Source organism: Echinops telfairi, unplaced genomic scaffold, assembly GCF_000313985.2.
Source record: "Echinops telfairi isolate 266 unplaced genomic scaffold, ASM31398v2 ScPeMD7_41;HRSCAF=154, whole genome shotgun sequence".
Taxonomy (NCBI): Eukaryota; Metazoa; Chordata; class Mammalia; order Afrosoricida; family Tenrecidae; genus Echinops; species Echinops telfairi.
In genome coordinates this window covers 2,700,825-2,722,502 of record NW_022103939.1, presented here as the reverse complement: position 1 = coordinate 2,722,502, position 21,678 = coordinate 2,700,825, and the positions used below count along the sequence as shown (strand labels likewise).

General features: G+C 36.9%; 1 protein-coding gene and 1 pseudogene across 1 annotated transcript; both read left to right on the top strand.

Moving 5' to 3' along the window:
* The first annotated feature begins 1,790 nt into the window (after positions 1–1,790).
* On the top strand, positions 1,791–2,738 carry LOC101640252 (olfactory receptor 52A1-like). Its single transcript, XM_004717467.1, has one exon. The coding sequence runs from the start codon at positions 1,791–1,793 to the stop codon at positions 2,736–2,738; it is 948 nt and encodes a 315-aa protein (XP_004717524.1).
* A 17,327-nt stretch (positions 2,739–20,065) lies between these two features.
* LOC101656259 lies at positions 20,066–21,010 on the top strand (annotated as a pseudogene).
* Positions 21,011–21,678: the final 668 nt, after the last annotated feature.

Here is a 21,678-nt window from a genome sequence, read left to right as displayed (position 1 = left end):
CACAAAGAAGACACAAAGTGTGAATTTGGAGGTGAGTCATAATTGATTATTAACCAATGCAGTATGATAGATGTGGGATGATCAATAGTACACAAGAGCCAATACCCCTTGCTAAACTTCATAAGTAAAATCTGTCAGGACCCCACAAAGAGGAACAAGATCAATTCCTAATGAGTCAACTCAGGGAAATCAAACATGGCTTACAACAATACAATTCACACTCTGAAATCCTAGTCAACAAGCAACGACCCATCGATAGTTCTGTTGTTGTTATTGTTGTTTTAAGTGGTTTGGGAATTGAATCATGAATGAGTGAGAGCTAAAAGGATTATCTATCTCAAGCTACTTTCTCTCAAAGAGATAGCATCAAAATGATATTTCTGATGTATTCCAAATCAAAAAACCAAGCTTGCTGCCAGAGTCAATGCCAACTCATAGGGACTCTACAGGATAAGAAAGAACTTCCCTTGTGAGTCAAGAGAAATTTACTCATAATATAAGTGTTGAATCAAGTTACTTTGCCATGATACAATTACATGCTAAATAACGAAGAATATTTAAAATATAGTTCATAGCTTAATATGTGCATATATTCTTATCTGTGCCACTAAAGAGCATTCTGGCCTTACTTGTTCCATAACAGAGTTGTTTGTTCTTTTGGCCGACCTTGATATTTTTGGAAACTGGTAGAACACCCCAAATTATGACGCTCAAATACTTTTCAAAGCTGTGACATATCTCATCCCAATGGCTCAACTTTCAAATTAAAAAGAGGCCCATAAGGTTAGCAATAACACCAGATAGGTGTGGACTCCATAGAACAATTACTATGTGAGATAAGAAAATCTGCATGTGCTCAGCGATACAGGTCAGAGGCAGGAAGGCAGAGACTAAAGAAAATGTCAATAGTAAACATAGGTAGGCAGGGGAAGTAGTAGTTACATTGCGAAGATTGCAATTAGTGTCCTCAAAGTGTTTGAATTGTTAAATGGGAAACTGATTTTCTATGTAACCTTGCCCTCAAATTTCAATGAAATGTTACAAACAAACAATCCATAAATGTCTCTAATTTGTTAAATGAAGCAACCACCTCTGGCTGCCTCTGAAAGCAGAACAGCCTCTTCACATCCTCACCCAGGGCACTGTTTAGGGCTCTCCCAAGCAGAGGCTTGCTTATTTTGAAGAAAGGATGAGTGAATGCAAGAATTTAAACTGTCCTCTTCTAAGCCTGATTTAATAATTGATTCCAACTCTCAGGAATAAATAAGCTGTTCCTTGGGCCCTGAGGAAGTCTCTTGGATAGCAAGAGCTCTCATAGGACTATGCACAGATTTTGCACGCAAGTCTACAGAAACAGAATCCATTCTGGGACCTGAAAGGCCCCAGGATAATTTCTAAATGCTCTGAAATTGGGCTGGGATCTAGAGGTAAATAAAGAAGAAGAAAAGGCTAGCCGTGGTTTTTCAGGCACCTCAACATAGAACTTACGGAAAACACAAAAGACAGTACACTTAGAATCCTGGTTCCCATTTCCACAAAAGCTAAGTAAGAAATCTTGAGGTTTTTTTTCTGTTTTTCACTTCCATATATGTCATTCCCAACAATGTTGCTGAAGTATTTGTTTCTAGGCGGACATACAGCATAGACAATCCAGATTGCCTGTCCAAAGGAACAATCTCACAATGCTTACTAGACCTGAATGATCGTGGGTGTTATGGACTTTCTACCTCCCAGTCAAGATTTCTCGCAGGTATCAGAATTAGTAGTAAGAAGAAATCTCACTGATTTCCATGGCATCTTCCAACATCTCTTATCTGGACCCTAGAACAGTGACTCTGATTGGCATCCCTGGACTAGAACACGTGCAGTTTTGGATTGGGTTTCCCTTCTTTGCAGTGTGCCTGCTTGCTCTCCTGGGAAACATAATTTTACTGGTCATCATTCCTGCAGAACGCAGCCTGCATCAGCCCATGTACATCTTCCTGGCAGTACTGGCTGCCACTGATGTAGGGCTCTGTTTAGCCATTGCTCCCAAGATGTTGGCCATCTTCTGGTTTGACTCTTGTTCCATGGTATTTAATGTCTGCTTAGCCCAACTCTTCTTCATCCATACCTTGCAGTGCATAGAATCTGGCATCTTGTTGGCCATGGCCTTGGACCGCTATGTTGCCATCTGTGATCCATTGAGACACACGTCTATTCTTACTCCTTCTGTCCTCACGTGGATGATGGTGGTGGTGGTGATCAGGGCAACAGTACTGGTTGGCCTGTTACCCATGCTCATCAAAAGACTGCATCTTTTCCATTCCACTGTTATAGCCCATTCTTACTGTGAGCACATGGCTGTGGTCAAGCTGGCTGCAGAAGATATTCGAATCAACAAAATATGTGGTTTGTTCGTTGGTTTTACAATTCTGGGCTTTGACATGGTTTTTATTATCGTATCCTATATCCTGATTTTCCACGCTGTTTTTCTTCTGAACCAAAAGGAGGCTCGACTCAAAGCTTTTAACACGTGTGTGCCTCATATTTTTGTCTTTCTTGAGTTTTATATCCTTGCTTTCTTCTCATTCTTCAGTCACCGCTTTGGACATGTTGTCCCCTCTACCCACATTCTTTTGTCTACCATCTACCTTCTTGTGCCACCTGCACTCAACCCTATTGTTTATGGAATAAAAAATAAAGTTATCTGCCAGCGGGTGGCACAGATTTTTCTTCTGAGTAGTAAGTCCCAATAATCTGTCAAATGTTTATTTCTGTGGGAAGTTTGCATTTACTTTCAAAAGATAAAGTTTGGTTGGGTCTTGTGATTATTACTAGGGCTGCTCCATCACTAATCTGAATCAGAAAGGCCTTTATTTCACAACTGTAATTAAGATGAAAAAATTATTTAAATTAGGAAAGATACTATTTTAACTGAGATACATTTTAAGTTAACTAAGTGAGGGGGTTTCAAAAGTTCATAGGAAAAATTTAACTATTTTTAATTCCATGTGTCTTTGAACTTTTTTAATCCTTATTAACCCCTTTATTAAAATTTTGCAAGTTGTTTATAATTCCTTAATATGATACTTGGGTTATTATTTGAAATGCTTTCCTCTAGAAATATGTAATTAAGTAGTTTTGTTGCAATAAGTATTTTATTCCTATTTACTTCACAATATATTTAATTTCTATTGTAATTCTTCCTTGACTCATGATTTTGAGATGTGAATTGACTAATATCCAAATTCTTGGAGATTTTCATATAAGTTTTCATAATTGAATTACAGACCAATTAGATTGTTATGGGGGGGCATGATCTTTGAAATGTTTTAAGAATTATCTTATGGTTGATATGAGTTCTATTTTTCACATTCTTAATAAATGTTTATTATGTAGTTCATTAGACACTTCTCATCTACATAAAACAAATTAATGTTCTTAATGTTCACCATGAGAAATAAGAAAAAGAAGAAAAGTACACAAAAATAAGAAGAGCAATGCAAATATTATGGAATTAGAATGTAATAAAATATAAAAAATGGAAGGTCTCAAATAATCTACTAAGCTAAGAACAAGTAAAAATTATTAATAAATAAATATGAAACCTCACATTGCTTATGTAAGGAAAGGAAGAAGGGGTATCACTGATTACTCTAAATATTAAAACTATAATAGAATATTAAAAATTCTTAGTTATTTAAATGATGTTAATTTTTTAAAATTCTTGAGTGAAACAAATAATAGAAGAGACACCCTAAAATAAATAAGTAAAAATAAAAACAAAACTCATAATGAAACAGCTTTTTTGTGTGTTTTATCATGCATCTAAAAAAAAGCAAATGAAACCAGTCTCAAAACTGTTTTAGGAAAGCACAGAGGACAAAGTCGTTCCAAGTTCAACTTATGAGTCAATGTAACTCCAATTCCAAAAGCTGATAAAGACATTATAAAACCCATACATTTAAAAATCAGATACCATGAAAATAGACACAGACATATAAATAACACTATCAAATATGGCACATACATAAATAAAACTACAATAACTAATAATCAAGTATAGTTCACACCCTAATGAAAAATCATCTTAGCAAATACCTATGTATATGTGAAACATTAACAATAAATGTGAGAATGGCACATGACTGAGCAGTATTTTATTCTATTGTGCGTAGGTCTCTGTGTACAACTAACTAGAGGACATCTAACAATAATATAATACAGTTATATTAAACAAGTAAAGTAGAAAAATCATACATTTTATTTCAAACTTGTTCTGAAGATAATTATAAGATCCATGACAGTTTTAATGAAATTCAAGGGAGACTCTACTAAAGCACTATTGAGGTAGTTACATAATCTGTTGTCAATTTGAGACTCAAAAAGCGCAGGGGTAGAGTTTAGCCTGTCAATCAGGTCACAGCTTGATAACATCATTTGGAGGCACTAAGGAGATAAATACCTCCTTGGAGGCAGGACACACACTCGCTCTCTGCCATACATTCCTGTTGAGAAGACACATGGAACAACACTAGGGCCCTGGAGCTGAAGAAGTGACTTGGAGACTCCTGCCAGTGCTGACATGCTTCCACCGCCACTGGATCCACAAGACTTTTCACCCACTGACCTGTGATCATCCTGCATTTGGCATCATTGCATGTGATGCATGAGTCTGAAGAGGAATGTATAGAATGGTATCAGATGTATGGGCTAACAGACTTATGGATTTGATCTGGACTAGGCTGGGATGTTTTCTCAATATTCAATTGCTCTCTATATAATAAATCTATTTCTTATACTCTGGATTTATATCTCTAGTCAGCGCAGACTAACACCTTATATGGTGAAATAATGAATAATGTGTTTCCATAATAGATAAAGCCATTAGAGGATTCTATTTGCATCACAGCCATGAGACTTTTCATTTGAGATCTTAACTGGTGCACTGAGGCAAAAGAGCTAAATAAAATATATACCGGTAAATATGCTTAGATAAGTGTTAAAGTCTGCCTTAATTTTGTGTTCACTTAGAAAAGATATTTCATATCATAAAATCTTAGCACCCTACCCCTCCCTTTTTATGTTTACCATTTCATTGCCTCAAGTACTTTCTTTTTTTATTGTGGAAAAGCTAATTACTATTGTTGACACTGCTCCCTCAAGTATATGTAGTATGTTTCTTTGTCTGCTCTCAATATTTTATGCATTCCAATATTGACTGAAATTCTCTTTCTTTTTAGGAATATTTTAATCTCGACTATTTTTTAACACAGTATTTTAATTTAACATGATTCATCTCTAACCATGTTTCTGTAGCCTATTAGTTTCCTTTACTTTCTTCTTTTAGGTTTTATCATTTTGATTACATGCTTAAAATATAGTATAAAATTATAGGTTATTATTTAGATATCTTTTTCCTAAGAGGGTTAAATCTTCTTTAATGGGAAGGAAGAGAATCAGAGAATCATGTTGCTCATATCAAAAACCTCTCAGCTCCTATTTTCCATTGGATTTCTTTGGTATTTCCCTGAACTTGCACTGTTTAAAAGTCAGGCAAATACTTGGAGAGAAAAGTTACAAAGATTTTGGAGCTGACTTCTCTGTGGTTTTCATCTCTACAGAACTTTGACCTTGATGGCTTTCACCACTTTTCAACCCTTCATGCTAACTTTCTGTTCTCAGTAATAAAGGCAAAGTGCGGTTAGAGATGAACTCCATTTCCCACACTTATCATTGGACTCACCCTGAGGAAGAGCTGGTGGCTGGAGAAGAGGAGCAATGCAGTTCTTCTTGGTCTCCCTTTTCTGAAGAATTAATCGATCCTGATTCCTCTCCATACCTTTTCTTCTTTTTATTATTTTCTGTAAATTGTTCCAAGTTTATCAATATTTTCTATTGAACGTTTATTATCATGTCAATTTCTTATCTTTGTTAGAACATGATGTCTTGCTTTTACAGCTAGGAATATTTATTAAAATTGCATATTTTGTGGTAGTGGGTATCCACATTTTTATTAAGTATTATAGAACACGTTGCAATTCCAAAGATTTCTGTGAATTGTGACTTTGTTTACTTGAAGAACAAATGGTTTAAGTGGATCAGAACGCTGGTGACATGAAGCGTTTCCCTTAGGAGACATTTTACATTCACCCTATCTTTATAATCTGCTTTTCCTGTGCATCTATGTGCCTAAAATCTAGGCACACCCTAAATTTTATCAATTTTATCACAGCTTAATTTAATCATGTCCCTATGCATTTAATGTAAAATTGGCTCCAGGACTTTTATCTAACCATGATTGAACCCTCATAGTCTCGCTGTATAAATTTTATCTTGGTTCACCTGAACACCTCAGAGTTAGCATAATTCTTTACCTTCAAAAGACTGGGCGAATCTGGCTTCTCTACTCCTAAAGATGCTCATTGTTTTACCACTGCACCAAAGTTTATGACCTAGGCACCATTATTCTATGTTTTTTGTTTCAGAATGTTCATCAAGAATATAAAGTAACTAGGATGTGGAAATAGATCTATGTGCATATATTTGTAGGATTTTTATTAAGGTAGCAGATGGATATTGGGTATCCACTCAAGTACTCCCTCAATGCAAGAATAGTTGGCTCTATTCAACTTGCATTCCATGGTGCTCATCTTCCTGACACAATCATTGAAGACAAAGCAGGTGCATAAGCAACTGTGGTGAAGAAAGCTGATGGTGCCCAGCTATCAAAAGATATAGCATCTGGCGTCTTAAAGGCTTGAAGGTAAACAAGCAGCCATCTAGCTCAGAAGCAACAAAGTCCACATGGAAGAAGCATACCAGCTTGTGTGGTCACGAGGTGTCGAAGGGATCAGGGATCAGGCATCATCAGAACAAAAAAATCATATCATTGTGAATGAGGGGGAGGGCGGGGAGGAGACCCAAAGCCCATCTGTAGGCAACTGTACATCCCCTTATGGAAGGGACACGGGGAGGTGATGAGCCAGTCAGGGTGCAGTGTAGCAATGATGAAACATCTAACTTTCTTCTAGTTCTTTAAGGCTCCACTCCACCTCAGTATCATGATCCAATTCCACCTTACAAATCTGGCTAGACCAGAGGATGCACGCTGGTATAGATAGGAATTGGAAACACAGGGAATCCAGGACAGATGATCCCTTCCGATGAGAGTGGCAATACTGGGTGGGTGGAGGGAGGGTGGGGTGGAAAGGGGGACCTGATTACAAAGATGTACATATAACCTCCTCCCTGGGACAGACAATAGAAAAGTGAGTGAAGGGAGATTTCAGACAGTGCAAGATATGACAAAATAATAATTTATAAATTATCAAGGGTTCATGAGGGAGGGGCGAGCGGGAAGGGAGGGTGAAAAATGAGGAGTTGATGCCAGTGGCTTAAGTGGAGAGCAGATGTTTTGAGGATGATGAGGGCAATGAATGTACAAATGTGCTTTACATAACTGATGTATGTATATGGATTGTGATAAGAGTTGTATGATCCCCTAATAAAATGTTTAAAAAAATAATATCAAGTAACATAATATATAATAGCCTGTATGAGTACCAAAAGGAATATTGTTATTGTAATTAGTGATTGTTAGGTTTGAAAAAACTTAGCAGAAGATGTTATTAGATTCCACAAAGAATTTAATTGTCCAACTCTTTGTCCTCAAGGATAAAAATTATCCGTGAGTTTCTAAACAAAACACCGACTTAAATGCTGAAAAGTGGCCCAGTTATAATTAGTGATCAGTGGGTATTTATGTTTTATAAATCTTAATTAAGCAATACAATACTGTGAGAAGTACGAGTTGATGGTAATGATAAGAAACACAAATTATACCGATCGTTATATTACAAACACCTCAGAAATCAAGTCAGTAGCAAAATAAAAAATAAATGTATCACACTATGCTACTCCTAATCATCTCTGTTAAAGACGGATTGATATGATATTTAAAACAAAGTAATTTAACAGTTGGAAGGGTTTCCTTTATAAGTAGAAACCTGATCTCAATTTATGAGTTGGTATGCCCTGCTGACAAAGTGATTATTTATCGGGCTGCTCAATGTATAGTCTGCTGTTTGAAACCACCAGCTGCTCTGGGGGAGACATATGGGGCTGTCTACACAGTTTCAGAGAGACCTGTCGTTTATGGGTTCTCTGAGTTACCATTAGCATGATGACAGTGAGCCAGTTTTTGGTAGTTTAAAATGATTACATAAAGAATCCATAATATCTATTAAAACTCCATTTCACTATCATCTAACCCCTTTTGCTATAAAACGATTTGTATACTAGTCTGCTTTTAATCAAGAGAGAAAAAACGCCCAGCAATCTGAGCATTAAAAAGTTTAATATTAATAACTAATCACTAAAATTAGAATTATTAATAAACTACTAAGATGGAAAAGGAGCTTCATAAATGTAAGAATTACAGATTTAAGGACTGGTCACTGAATGCAAAACTGAGAGAGAAATGTTATGGAAGAAATTTCTCCATTCAGAGTGGAATCACGAAAGACAGAGAAATCGTTATGATGTTACTCCAGTGGAATGTTTTGGAAATCCATTTCCTGGACACATCAGAAACCCTCGCTGTAGTGTGTCACAACACACCTTCATCGGGGAAATGTGTCACTGGAGTCACTCACTCCCTTCCAAACAACTTAAAAGGATGCTTTCTGGGGAAAGTTGCTGGCTTCTGGCTGATGTTTTTTCCTGTCAACTGCAGACGTATAGCACTGGCTAAGCTTCAGGCATGGCAGGAGATTTATATTGGAGACTTGGGAACAAAAATAAAACATTCAATAGTTGGGAGTCTGTACAATAAGTATATGGAGATTGGGAGAATTTATGTTTGCTTTCTGTTTTCCTCTACTGCCATGTTTAGCACTGTGTATGTTTCACAAAGAAGCCACAGACAGTGAATTTGGAGGTGACACACAGTTGATTATTAACCAATGCTGTATGTATAACAAATGATAAAATAGTATGTATGACAAGAACACAGCATGGAAATAAGGCGCTGCCAGATATTATCTTCAGTGCCAGCGACATTGACAGTTGTCCTCGTATTACAGAGATAACAGAAAGCTTCTCCTTTTGGTGCTCCGGGTGACATATTAGGTACAATTGCAAGACAGGGCAGGTGTGGCATTACCTGACTTTGATGCTCAAAAGCACACAAGAGCCACCATCCCTTGCTAGATTCCATGAATATCATCTACCAGGACCCTACAAAGAGGGACCAGATCAATCTCTAGTGGTCCAACTCAGAGAAACAAACATATGGCTTACAGTAAAGTAGCCATAATTCCCATCTTGAATCATAGTCAAAATACAATTTCCCATGAAGTGTTTGAAAAACAAAATTTTGGAATTCGGTAAAGAATGAAAATGAGAAATTTAAGATGCCTATAGTAGGTGGGCTTGGCTGTGTCAGGATTCTCAGTAGCTTGGCAGTTGGGGTCTCATAATCCCCCATCTGATGGCCTAACTTAATATAACGAATGCCACATTGAGATGTTGTGATAAGCCAGGCAGTTGTAAGAAGCTCAGGATGGAATGCACCCCTTGCTCAGGTCACACACCTTATGGAATTGAAAGAAAGTTTCCTTGGAGGGTTGTCGTACTTCTGACATAAATAGTCACTGTGGAAAGATTGCTTGGGTTTGTTGGGTCTCCATCTTGCATCTGGTTTGTCCAATTCCAATTTGGGGATTTGGGCCATATTGCCTACTGATTCAGGACATTACAGCATCCTGCCTTCTGACCCACTGATTCTGGATTCATTTGCTTCCATAGCCTTAAGCCTGCTGACCTTGGATTTATTTGCCTCTGCAACCTCTGGTTTTCCTGAAGATCCTGGTTCATTAGACCTTGAAGCTCAACAAGTCAGGAGAAGCCTCCAACTTAATGTCTACTTCACAGGCATGATTCCAGGCTGGCCTTACTTGCTTCTATAACTATTTGAGCCATTTCCTTAATATAAATGTATGTATCTATCTATCTATCATCTATCTATCTATCTATCTATCTATCTATCTATCTATCTATCTATCTATCTATTAATTTAGCAGGAGTAGCCCTGGTGGCATAATTGTTTATGTGCTGTGCTAACAGCTAGGCCAGCAATTGGAAACCACCATCAGTCCAGTGAGAGAAAGATGTGACTTTCTACTCCTGTAACGAGTTACAGTCTCAGAAACCTACAGGGGCAGTTCTACCCTGTCCTATTGGGTCAATATAAGTCAGAAATGACTCGATGGCAGTGAGTTTTGGGACACGTATATCACTAGTTCTTCTTCTCTAGAAAATTTAGCCTACCATATTGCCTAATAGTAAATGCCTAGATTGCTTTGAGGAAACTGTTGGTAGAATTATGGACATCAAAGAAAATGTTGGTGTGGTCTTGAAAGAAATGAAGCACATTAAAGAAAAAGTTTTATCCTAGAGACTATGTGCCATAATATGAACATTAAAAGGGCTTCTGGTAAGGCTTTACAAGATAGTGATGAACCTGTGATTGAACAATGAAAGAAGGGCAATGCTTTTATGCACTGGCAAGTATCTTGTTGCAATTGTTTAGAAATGTTTGGTGGAAAGTAAAATATATAAGTGATGAACTTGAATATCTGGCTGAAGAGATTTCTTGGAAAGGCCTTAAACGGATGCATTTCCCTGGCCACTTACAGAGAAATCCTAAAGCAAAGATATGGAGTCAATGAATGGTGCAAAGCAAAAAAAAAGTAATAAGTGGGAAAATTCCGTTGTACAAATGACATATATCCTAGATTTTTCACCAAACTTGTGCCTGCACAATCTTTTCTTAAATTAATTAAGTCTGTGACTGATGGATCTAATCAACTATTTTGCCAGGGAATCAATCAACTGAAACAGAAGTTTTGATAGTTTTATGTCAAGTTGACTGGGTCAGGATTCTCAGCAAGCCCCATATGATGAGATCTAATAAAATGTAATCAACTCCATCATGAGTTCTACTATTAGCAGCCAATGAATTGAAAGAAGATTTCCTTTGGCGTCTGGGCTATCTCCAATATTTGTGGATGCTGGGTAAAAGCTTGATTGCTCTTTGATGTAAGCCAGTGACCAGGCTTGTTGCCTGTCATTTTACCTGCTGACTTCAGATCCATTCATTTCTGCAGTCATAAGCCCACTCTCTAATCTGTGAACTTTAGCTTATCAGCCCCTGCAGTTAGCTACATTTGTCAAGGGAAACTTGTTGTCTGACATCTGACCAATGGCCTTGGAATGTGTCCCTTCCTCCTACTATTTGAAAGAAAATTCTAGGTTTGTCTTAGAAAAAGCAAAGAGAGTTGAAGACTAGGCACTTATTGCGTTAGAGAATATATATGAGCCTTTTCAATGAAAGAACACTGTGTTTTTTAGTTCTACTACCTGACTCACAGCATTCAGCATTTGGCCAGATTAGACTGGACACAGGAGCATAAGTAGACCAGACACTTGCCACCTTAAGTTGAACCCAAGAGCAAAGAAAACCTTGGCAGAAGATTCAAATCTGAGGACCCCGCAGCCTCATGCATGCCCATCATCCCTTAATCAGTGAAGCTACCCCACCCCGAAGTCTTTGCCAAAGTCTCCCACTTTGAATAACCATTGTGCTCCCCCTCAATTAAGGTAACCAGGCTGCTGGACTCAGTTCTCACGATTCTCCACCACCTTTCATGAATAAACATAATATTCCTGCTGCCTCAAATCAAACTCAATTTCATCGAGTAAATTCTGACTCATTACAACCTTACAGGGCAGGGTAGAACGGCCTTTGTGGGCTTTGGAGACTGCAAAACTGAAGGAATAGAAGGTCTCATCTTCCCCCTTGGGAGTGGATGGTTGTTTCAATGCTCTTATCTTACATGTAGCAGCCCAATGCCTAATCCATTGAACCACAGAACTCCTTCCTTTCTGCCCACACTTCCTGGGAAACCTCTCCTTTTCCTTTATTCTGTGAGATGTCATCTGCATGTTCTTAGGCTAGTCCATGTATTCCATTTGAAGATGCTTCTCTATCCAATATAACTTTTTCATGTTTCCCCTTGGGAGGCACTTCTCTGTTTAATAAATCTTTTTGTTTGCCGAGTAATATTGACTCCATATTGGGTTAATTTTTTTCCTAGGCAGTGAAAGAATCTGCAATTGGAAACTTGCTCAGGTAGCAGGAGGACCCTAAATCAATTTCGTAAACTTTTCTAACCTATGATAATGTATGTATCCCAGTCAAATTCCCTATCATACTTTTGTGGTTCTGAGACTATGATGAATTGACTGGCTGTTGATTATGATTTTTTAATGAAATTCCTTTATTTTCCATGCTTTATAATTTGGCCTTGTGGCAGGAAATTCATGGATACTATTTTATGGCTTCATGCTGAGAGTCTCCCTCATTCAGATGACGTGTTTTTTCTTTGTTCGGTCTTAGACTTAAAAAATGGGTCCATATAAATGGTATTTCAATTCAGGGTCTCTTTTTCCAAAAAGTATGGTCTCAGGTGCTTGAAGAAGCGGAATCACTGAGAACATGTGCAGCATTGTCCAATCAGACCTCGGGTTCCCCCTACAGTAAACTGGTTACAAATCCATAATTCTTTTAGAAATCCCCAAAGGTTCTCTGCTAAGATGCTTACAAGGTCATTTTTGCCTGGAAGGTAACTTCAGGGAACCCATTTCTAAGAGAACCTAATGCTTGAGCGGATCATCCTAATTGCATGAACCCAATAATATGAATTTCTAGAGAATTAAAATGGTTTGGTTATTTAATAAAATGAGTCTCCAGTATAAGCTAGTTCCAAAAGAAACAATACTATCTTTGTCTTGTTCCATACATTACTTTGATACCTTAACAAAATATCTGAAAGATGAGAGTAATCAAAAAAGTATTTCTATTAAGATTCCAGGTCATATACAGGAGAGCCTATTCCAAGCAAAACATATTTAAACATGTCTTTATATCACACATTTAGTGTTTCTTCTTTTAACCACGGGATTTCAAAAGTACCTCATTCATTTTAGTCATGTGTATACATGATATCAATTTCCAAAAAAACTAGAAAACACTGTTAAATACTTCCTAGATCAATACATACCCAAAGACAAACAAACAGGAACACTTCAGTAGTGCTGTCTTGCAAAAAGCCCACCAGCAGGCTCCCTAGTATTGAGAATACCAAGGTTTAGTCTCCAATAGTTTGGACATGTTATTAGAGAAGACCAATTTCTTGAAAATGGCATTGTGCTTGGTAAAATTAAAAAAAAACAACAACCCTCGATGCCATCCTGTCAATTCTCATCCATGATAAGGTAGAAATGCCTCTGTGGGTTTCTGAGACCATGGGAGTAGTAAGCTTCACCTTTCTCCCAGGGTGCAGCTGGTGGTTTCGAACTGCTGACCTGTGGTTAGCAGTCCAATATGCCACCTGGGCTCCTGGTTTGTAAAAGGTCAGTGAAAAAGATACTACCCTCAATGGACTCAAACATAACAATAATTATTAGCATGGCTCAGGACTGGTCCGTGTTTTGTTCTATTGTATGCAGTATTGGAAGTGACTCTAGGGTGCTTAAACACAAATAAAAGCAATGTTGGAATTGGAACAGGTCTGATAATTCCAATATTTCGTATCAGTGAAACTCCTTTAGGGAGTGGCAGAAAAAACAAACAACAACAACAATAACAAAATAAGGCAAAGCAAAACCACATGCACCCAGAGACAAAGCCATTTAGAAAAAGAAGGGTTGTTTACAGAGGCCCTACAGTAAGTAAACTCTGTAACAATAGGCACATAAAGTAAACAATGAAATATACAAGCATATATTTGAAGTAGCAAAGATGACACATTTACTAAGACTTCCAACTTCGTATGATTCTCTTCATGGGAAAAAATACACCATTCTTGATGATTTTCATACATTTTGCACAGCATATCATTACACATTAACAAGGCTATCCCAAAAAAACAAGTCAAGTTCATTGTCATCAAGTCAACGTTGACTCATGGTGACCCTATAAGGACAGAGTAGAATTGACGCTGTGGGTTTTCAACACAGAAACTGTTTGTGGGAAGACAAAGCTCTGTCATTCTCCCTCAGAGAAATGAGCAGCTTCAAGCAGCTGACGTGATGGTTAGGAGCCAACAAGTTAGGTCATGAAATTATTGTCTGTTCTTTTTCCCACAGGGTTTCAAAGTTGTTCTTATCAGGCCGTCTAGATGCAGGGTAATTAGTCTAGTGCTTATTATTTTAAGGATTAACACTAGTACAGTTCACCACATAAAATGCTTTAGATATTTTAGTGTGTTGCCTTTGGTTTTGGTTTAAACTGATTGGGACAGTAGAAAGCGAGGTGATTAGATAAAATAGAAGCAGAAAAATGTGTCACTATTCTTCTATACAAGGGACTTATATTTTTTCCAAACAATGATAAATTATGAAATGTTTGTTAAAATATTTGGTATGGACTTGACTTTGTAGTTCTGGGCTTGAGATAGAGCCTGCTCCGTCCAAAGATTTGCCGTTGACAGGGCTCCTCTAAGGCAGTGTTACATGTCTTCAAATGTTTCACACCACTTCCTTCCACTCCTTTTGAATGTATGGAATCGGTTTCACTCTGTTAATTAAATGTGATTCCTTCTGAATTAAGATTAAGAATCTGCTTATTTTTAGCACCTATTCTCAATCGGTTTAGTTCTGACACCATAAATTCTATAATTGAGAACAGATAGGATGACCACATGTACATAAGCATGGGTATGATGGCTATGAATGTAAACTGGCATGCACATTGTGGCCAAACCTATGGGTTGTGAATGAAAAAAATGTAGATATGTAGAAAGCTAACATGATACATACATGGCAAGAGGTACAGATGCTGAGAGGTCTGATCTGAACACATAGGAAGGGAATTAAAAGTCAGCATGGTGAATCTGAATGATAAATGATAATGGCTTTCACACTAAAAAGTGAGAGAAATGTCACATAAGGCATTGATAATATTGACTTTAAAACTGGCAAAGGATACAGCAATGACCATGTACTCATGATTAATATGAAGGATGATTTAGAATGGACAGGACAGTCTTGTGATAAGCAGAACAGAGGGGATTAAATGGGTAAGGGTTTCAAGAGGTTGAGCAATAGTATAATTAAGAAGACCTTGCTTCTCAGCACCAGTGTGTAGTGAAGAGGTTTATAGATGGCCACACAGTGATCCAGGCCATAACCAGAAGCGCAACAAACTCCACTGCAATAAATATGTAGATGAAGCCCATCTGGATGAAATAGCCCCATAAGGATCGTTCCTTGACTTTGAACCAGAAGATGCCAACCATCACGGGGATGGTGAATGTGGGTAGTCCCAGATCAAGCAGTGACAAAATGGCCAAGAATTAGAACAAAGGCAGATGGAGTTTATCTCAGTCTGAAATGCAAAAAGTAGGCAGCTCTTACCAAGGACAGCTACCAGACACACAGCATAGAAATGGAAACCAATCCAGATATGTGCATTTTCCATCCCAGAGATACCCAGAATGGGGATGAAATACTGTGGTATTCAGTAGGGATGGCCTACTGGGATTTTTTTTTAATGGGAAAATACACCATAAACCAAGTGCCCCTCATTCATTTCAAGGCCTCAACCCTCCTCATAGGACGTTTTACTTTATTTAAATAAGACAGAAGTGACTGGAACTTTGATCATATTCTACCCAATTCATTGTATTATTGAGACCTGAAATCACACAAAATCATAGGTAAAATGGATCCACGTGATTTTAATGAAGCTTGTATATATTCTATTACATTCAACATTTTAGCTTAGTTTAGCAAAGAGCTATTTTCTGCTGCTTATGTGTCTATTTCTCTACTATGATTTATTCTAAGAGATGACTTAAAGAAGTTCCTTTCTTTGTAAAATTTAAAGTTCAGTAGTGGAAACAGTTATATGAATCAGTGAATTAATTAATGATGCAATTTCCAAAGCCATTCATTGACTACTTTGTGCACACAAATACATTCCTGAAAATAGTAAATTATTATTGTATAGATACAGTATTTATTTATGACTACATAATTCATTGACAAAGAGGTAGAAACACCTTTCAAACATGATTGCAGTCCATGAGTCTACATATGATTCTACATATACCATGTATCTAGGCTGAAAAGAAATAAAAAATTGCAACAAATAAAAGGTTATAGAAACTATTTTGGATCCATGCGGGCCACTCACTATTCAAGCTCCAAGCATATTTATCTTCTCATAGGCATTTTCCTATCTCTTCTTTTTCACTGATGCTAAAATCAGAGATTTACTCTGCTCTCCTGTTCTATGTTAAGAATACACAGTCACTGTCTCCAAAATAACTAGCTGATATTCAAATATTTCAAGATGTAGCATAAGATCAAGAACCAAAGGTACTGAAGGAAGAAGTCCAAGCCACATAGAAGGCATTAACTAACCACAAAGCCCCAGTTGTAGTGTTTCAACAAGTTGTTGACAAAATAAGGATGAAGTCCTCACTTGTCTATTCTAGGAAACTTGGAAGACAGCAACTTGACCAACTGAATGACAGACATCTTTATTTGGACCAATTCCCCTTCCCTCCAAAACAAAAAAAAAGATCCAAAAGAATGCTCAAATTTTCAAACAATATTTTTGATATCATATGAAAGTAAAATTTTCCAGAAGATCATTTAATAAGGGTTGTATCAGAACTTTGAGAGGGAGCTGACAGAAATACAGGCCGATTCAGAAGAGGATGTAGAAAAAGAACTTTCATTACTAATGGCGTAGGGACCTGGGCTGAAAGCAGAGGACACCAGGAAGATGCTTACTTGTTTTTTATTGACAACGCCAAGGCATTCAACTGTGTGGATCACAACAAATTATGAATAAGCTTGAGAAGAATGAGAATTCCAGAACACTGATTGGTGGATTAAGTTTATCAAGAGGCATCTCAGAAGGGAGGACTATACCTCTTGTTCTGAATGATAGAACATTAAAAATCCTTTGGATAACTTGTACTCTGGCATTGTGGGTCAACATGAGTCAGAATCAGTTCAATTATAATATGTTTAATTGTAATTTCAGAGTTATATTAATAATGATCAGTTTATTTTTTTCAAATATTTTACATTTCCACTTTTGTGTGTTATGCTTAGCCCATATTGTTTTGAGAAAAAAATCTGTTAAATTGTATTTAGTAATGTATTTTGTTTTTCAATTCTATCAAATTTGCTGCATGGAAATGTAGGAGAGGTGCTGAGGAAGTGTGGCAAACTACAAGGTAGCACAGACAGGGTTACAAAGATATTCTTGTGAGTACCAAGGGACCCCTGGTCTCTGAGGACTGGAATAAGACTTATTAACTTGTCCTTTGTACTCTGAGAACTGGAATGATTACTCGTGGCAAGAGGAACTACTCAATGAAGTGAGTAAGAACTGAGAAAAACTAAAGTGGGGACATCAGGAAGAAACACAGGGGCCTTGTGAGACAGAAAGTTTTATGAGGAGTAAAAAAAAAATCAAAGGCTGCTTAGTTCATTCTAGATTATAACAATATTTATATTTCATACCTATATAAATATAGGATAAAAAATTGTTTAAAAATATTAAAATATTTATAGTTTGTATCCACTCTAGTAGTGTCCAAGTAGAGAACTTCAGACAGATTTGCCTAAAATCCCTTGCACTTTTATGGCAGGGAATGTGCTGCTCCATGTTCATGGAGAAGATGAAAAAAAAAGAAAAGAATTAATTTGAGATGTCATCTGAAAACTTTCAGAAATTCTTTCCAATTCCAAGCATGAGTGATTTTAGTTTTACCTTAACTAAAGCTTAATAGTCAAAACCCTGCTTCATAAAAACAAGATTTTCAAGTGCACAAACTAGTACTAAAGTACTCTTTTCTCCTCCTTTCAAACATACTGAGAAAACCCACATGGTTACATGAGTGCATTTGAAATGACAAAGTTAGATGCAATAGTAGTTGCAGTATCAAAACAAAAAAAATCTTACAAGAAAATGGTTGTGGATTAATAGGCAATGCAGATATTAAGTGACATCTATGAAACATTACTGTGATGAACTCTGCATGGCTAACATGGTTTCTCCGATTCGTGTTGCTGTTAGGTGTGATATCAGTTCCAACGCATACAGATTCTATGCAGGACGTAAAGGAACACTGCCCAGTCCTGCACCACCCTCGCAGTCGTTCCCCTGCTAGAGCCCTTTGGTACAGTCGCTGTGTCAGTTCATCTCCTTGAAGGCCTTCTTATTCTTCTTTTTCAATGGTTTCTATTTCTTTTTTTTTAATCATCTTATTGGGGGCTCATACAACTCTTATCACCATCCATATATACATATATCAATTGTGTCAAGCACATCTGTATATTCGTTGCCCTCATCATTCTCAAGATATTTGCTCTCCACTTAAGCCCTTGTATCTGCTCCTCTTAATATTTCACATTTTACACTTGGTTCTGTTTTTGTGTTTGTTTTTAACTGTTGGTGTGACCAAAGAGAAAAGCAACAATATTGATATCCTTCTGACAAAGTCAAATGAATCCCATCCTCTACCGCACAGATCATATTTAGACAAAGGAAAGAAGAAAAGAACAGAGGGTATGACTGAGCATCACAAGGTCAGAAAACCAAGAAGGGTGTGTGGTGAAAAGTCAGGTACTGTGAAAGGAATAGCAATATCATAATTATCACTCTATGAACACGTATCTTGAATTTTTATAAAATAAACAGTCATAAAGAATTTCTTTGGTTTTGTATCTTTCATCTCCTAGAAAGATTTTTAAAGGAATTAAAACTTCCAAAAATATCTGTTACATTAGGCTTATCTAGATGGATCTTGAGGAGATTAAGGAAGTTTTGAGTCAAAGTACAGCTGAAATATGGCAAATTACCATTTTATTAATTTACAATTCTCAAGTCATCTGCCTTTGGATTGTCAATTCTACTTTTATTAGTATTTTGGTGAACCTGGATGCTTTGCAAGCCAAAGACAAATATAATTTGGGGAGACAACACCTCTTTGTTCAGAAGTGTTTTTCTTAATTATAGAAAACATACTGTAATCTACTGGGAACAATATTATTTTCTCACTTTATCAAAGTACAAGACACTTAATGTCAATATCAGGACGAGTAAATAGACTTATTCTGGTACATAGATTTTTTTTTTCTGCTTTGTTTATTTGACCTTTTCATTTTAATTATTTGCTTACACTATAGCATACTGGTACATCAATTTATCAGTTTGCAATCACATTATGTAGAACAGTATTATGAAGATCAGCAGTAATAAGATTTCAAAAATTTTAAATTGAAGTTAGAGTCTATTGGACTTTCCATAAAGTACATTTATGCATATATATATTTAATTTCATGACATTCTTTCAAAATTCTTAAAGTAATTCTTTACATTGATTCTATCTTAACCTGCATCGCACACAAACACAAAGTAATTTATTGGAGATGCCAGGTGAAAACCAAATTAAAGATTTGATCATCATGACCGGGCATGTGACATCCATTGTATACATGAGACAGGTTAGTATTTGTCTGCACTCCACTAAGGTGCATTGCATGATGTTCTGGGATTACTGAAGAAGCAATGACCACAAGCACATAAAAGGATTCCTTATAAAGGAATGTCATGAAGAAGGAAAAAAGACTAAAGGAAGATCAGTCTTCCTGGCCAAGATAGTTCTTATATATACAAATAAAAGGAAGTCCAACAAAAGCTATGTGATGTTCTTCCTGGACAGTGTCTTGAGAGGTGATCACCACATGTTTAGAAAAGGTACTAATGGTCTACATATAAGAGATAGTAATCAGGGTCTTTGTGGGTGTTAAATGAATCTTTTATTAATTTGAAACTTTTAGTAGTAGAGTAGCAACGGATTTAGATAAACACTGAAAATGTTTACTTATTTTACATTGTTTTGTTTTTTTCTGACACAAGCCCCATATTTTTTTTTCCTTCCTTGTAGTAGTATCATCTTGGGATGGAATTATGCTTCAACAAGTCAACTCAATGGCAACCTCAAACTCCAGCAACTCCCTGTCCTCCACATTCTATCTCACAGGCATCCCTGGCTATGAGGAGTTTCACCACTGGATTTCCGTCCCATTCTGTCTCCTCTACTGTGTTGGAATAATGGGTAACTGTACCATCCTGCACATCGTCCGGACAGACCCCAGGCTGCACCAGCCCATGTACTATTTTCTAGCTATGCTTTCGCTTACTGACATGGGCATGTCCATTCCCACCATGATATCACTCTTCAGGGTGTTGTGGTCCATTTCCAGAGAAATCCAATTTGATGTCTGTGTGATCCAAATGTTTTTCATCCACACTTTCTCCTTCACTGAGTCATCTGTGCTCTTGGCCATGGCCCTTGATCGGTATGTGGCCATTTGCCACCCTCTGAGATATGCCACCATTCTAACCCCAAGACTCATCACCAAGATTGGAATTGCAGCCCTGCTCAGGAGTGCCTTTGTCATGATTTCACTTCTTGTCCGGCTGGCTTACTTTCCCTTCTGCCGCTCCCACATCCTATCTCATTCCTATTGTCTACATCAGGACATGATCCGCCTTGCCTGTGCTGACATTAAGTTTAACGTTATATATGGGTTGGTGCTGATCGCTACATTATGGGGCATGGACTCCCTGGGCATTTTTGTTTCTTATGTTTTTATCCTTCGCTCAATATTGAGAATTGCATCCCATGAGGGCAGGCTGAAAGCCCTCAGCACATGTGCTTCGCACATCTGTGCTGTACTCATTTTATATGTCCCCATGATTGGGTTGTCTATTGTCCATCGTTTTGCAATACACTCTTCTCCCCTCATCACATATTCGTGGCTCACATCTACTTATTATTTCCACCTGTACTCAAACCCAATCATCTATAGTGTGAAGATCAAGGAGATCCGCCAGGGAATTCTCCATCTTCTTCTCCCCTCTAAACATTAGTTCTACTGTGTTGTAACCAAATCCTAAAAACAAGCAATTTCAGTAATGTAAATGCAACATCATTGATATGTTATGGTGATTTATAAATCATGTTTGTCTAAGAGTTTCAACTCAAAACTACTTAAAGAATAGAAATAGAAACAACAGGAAAGGGCCATAAAGGAGAGAATTTAAGTTTGATTACCTTCAAAAGTCTAACTTCACAAAAGTACGTCATAAAACTTTCTCTGTGAATTTGCTGACGTTAGATCATCATTTCCATCCACACTTTCTCATTTGTAATAGTAACTGATATTCAAGATCACATCATCCATGATGTTTTCACCTGGATATATCAAACATATTTCTTTAATTTCTGATATGTTGTAACATTTATCATAGAATCTTATATATCTTTATTGTTATTTAAATTTTGTGATTATAAATATTTTGGCTTACTCTTCCTTAAAGTTGAGGAAAAAAATCTCATCATGTTAAAATAGTGTATTAGGTACTGAATTAAATATTTATTCTGAATCTGAAGGTATTTCAGATTCAAATCATAAAACTCTCTCTATATCCAGACTCTATCTATGACTGTTTTATTGTTACAGGAATAGAAAAGGCCAGTATCAGCACTTAATTTTTCTCTTTGTTACTCTTCCAGCCTAAACAATATGAATATTATA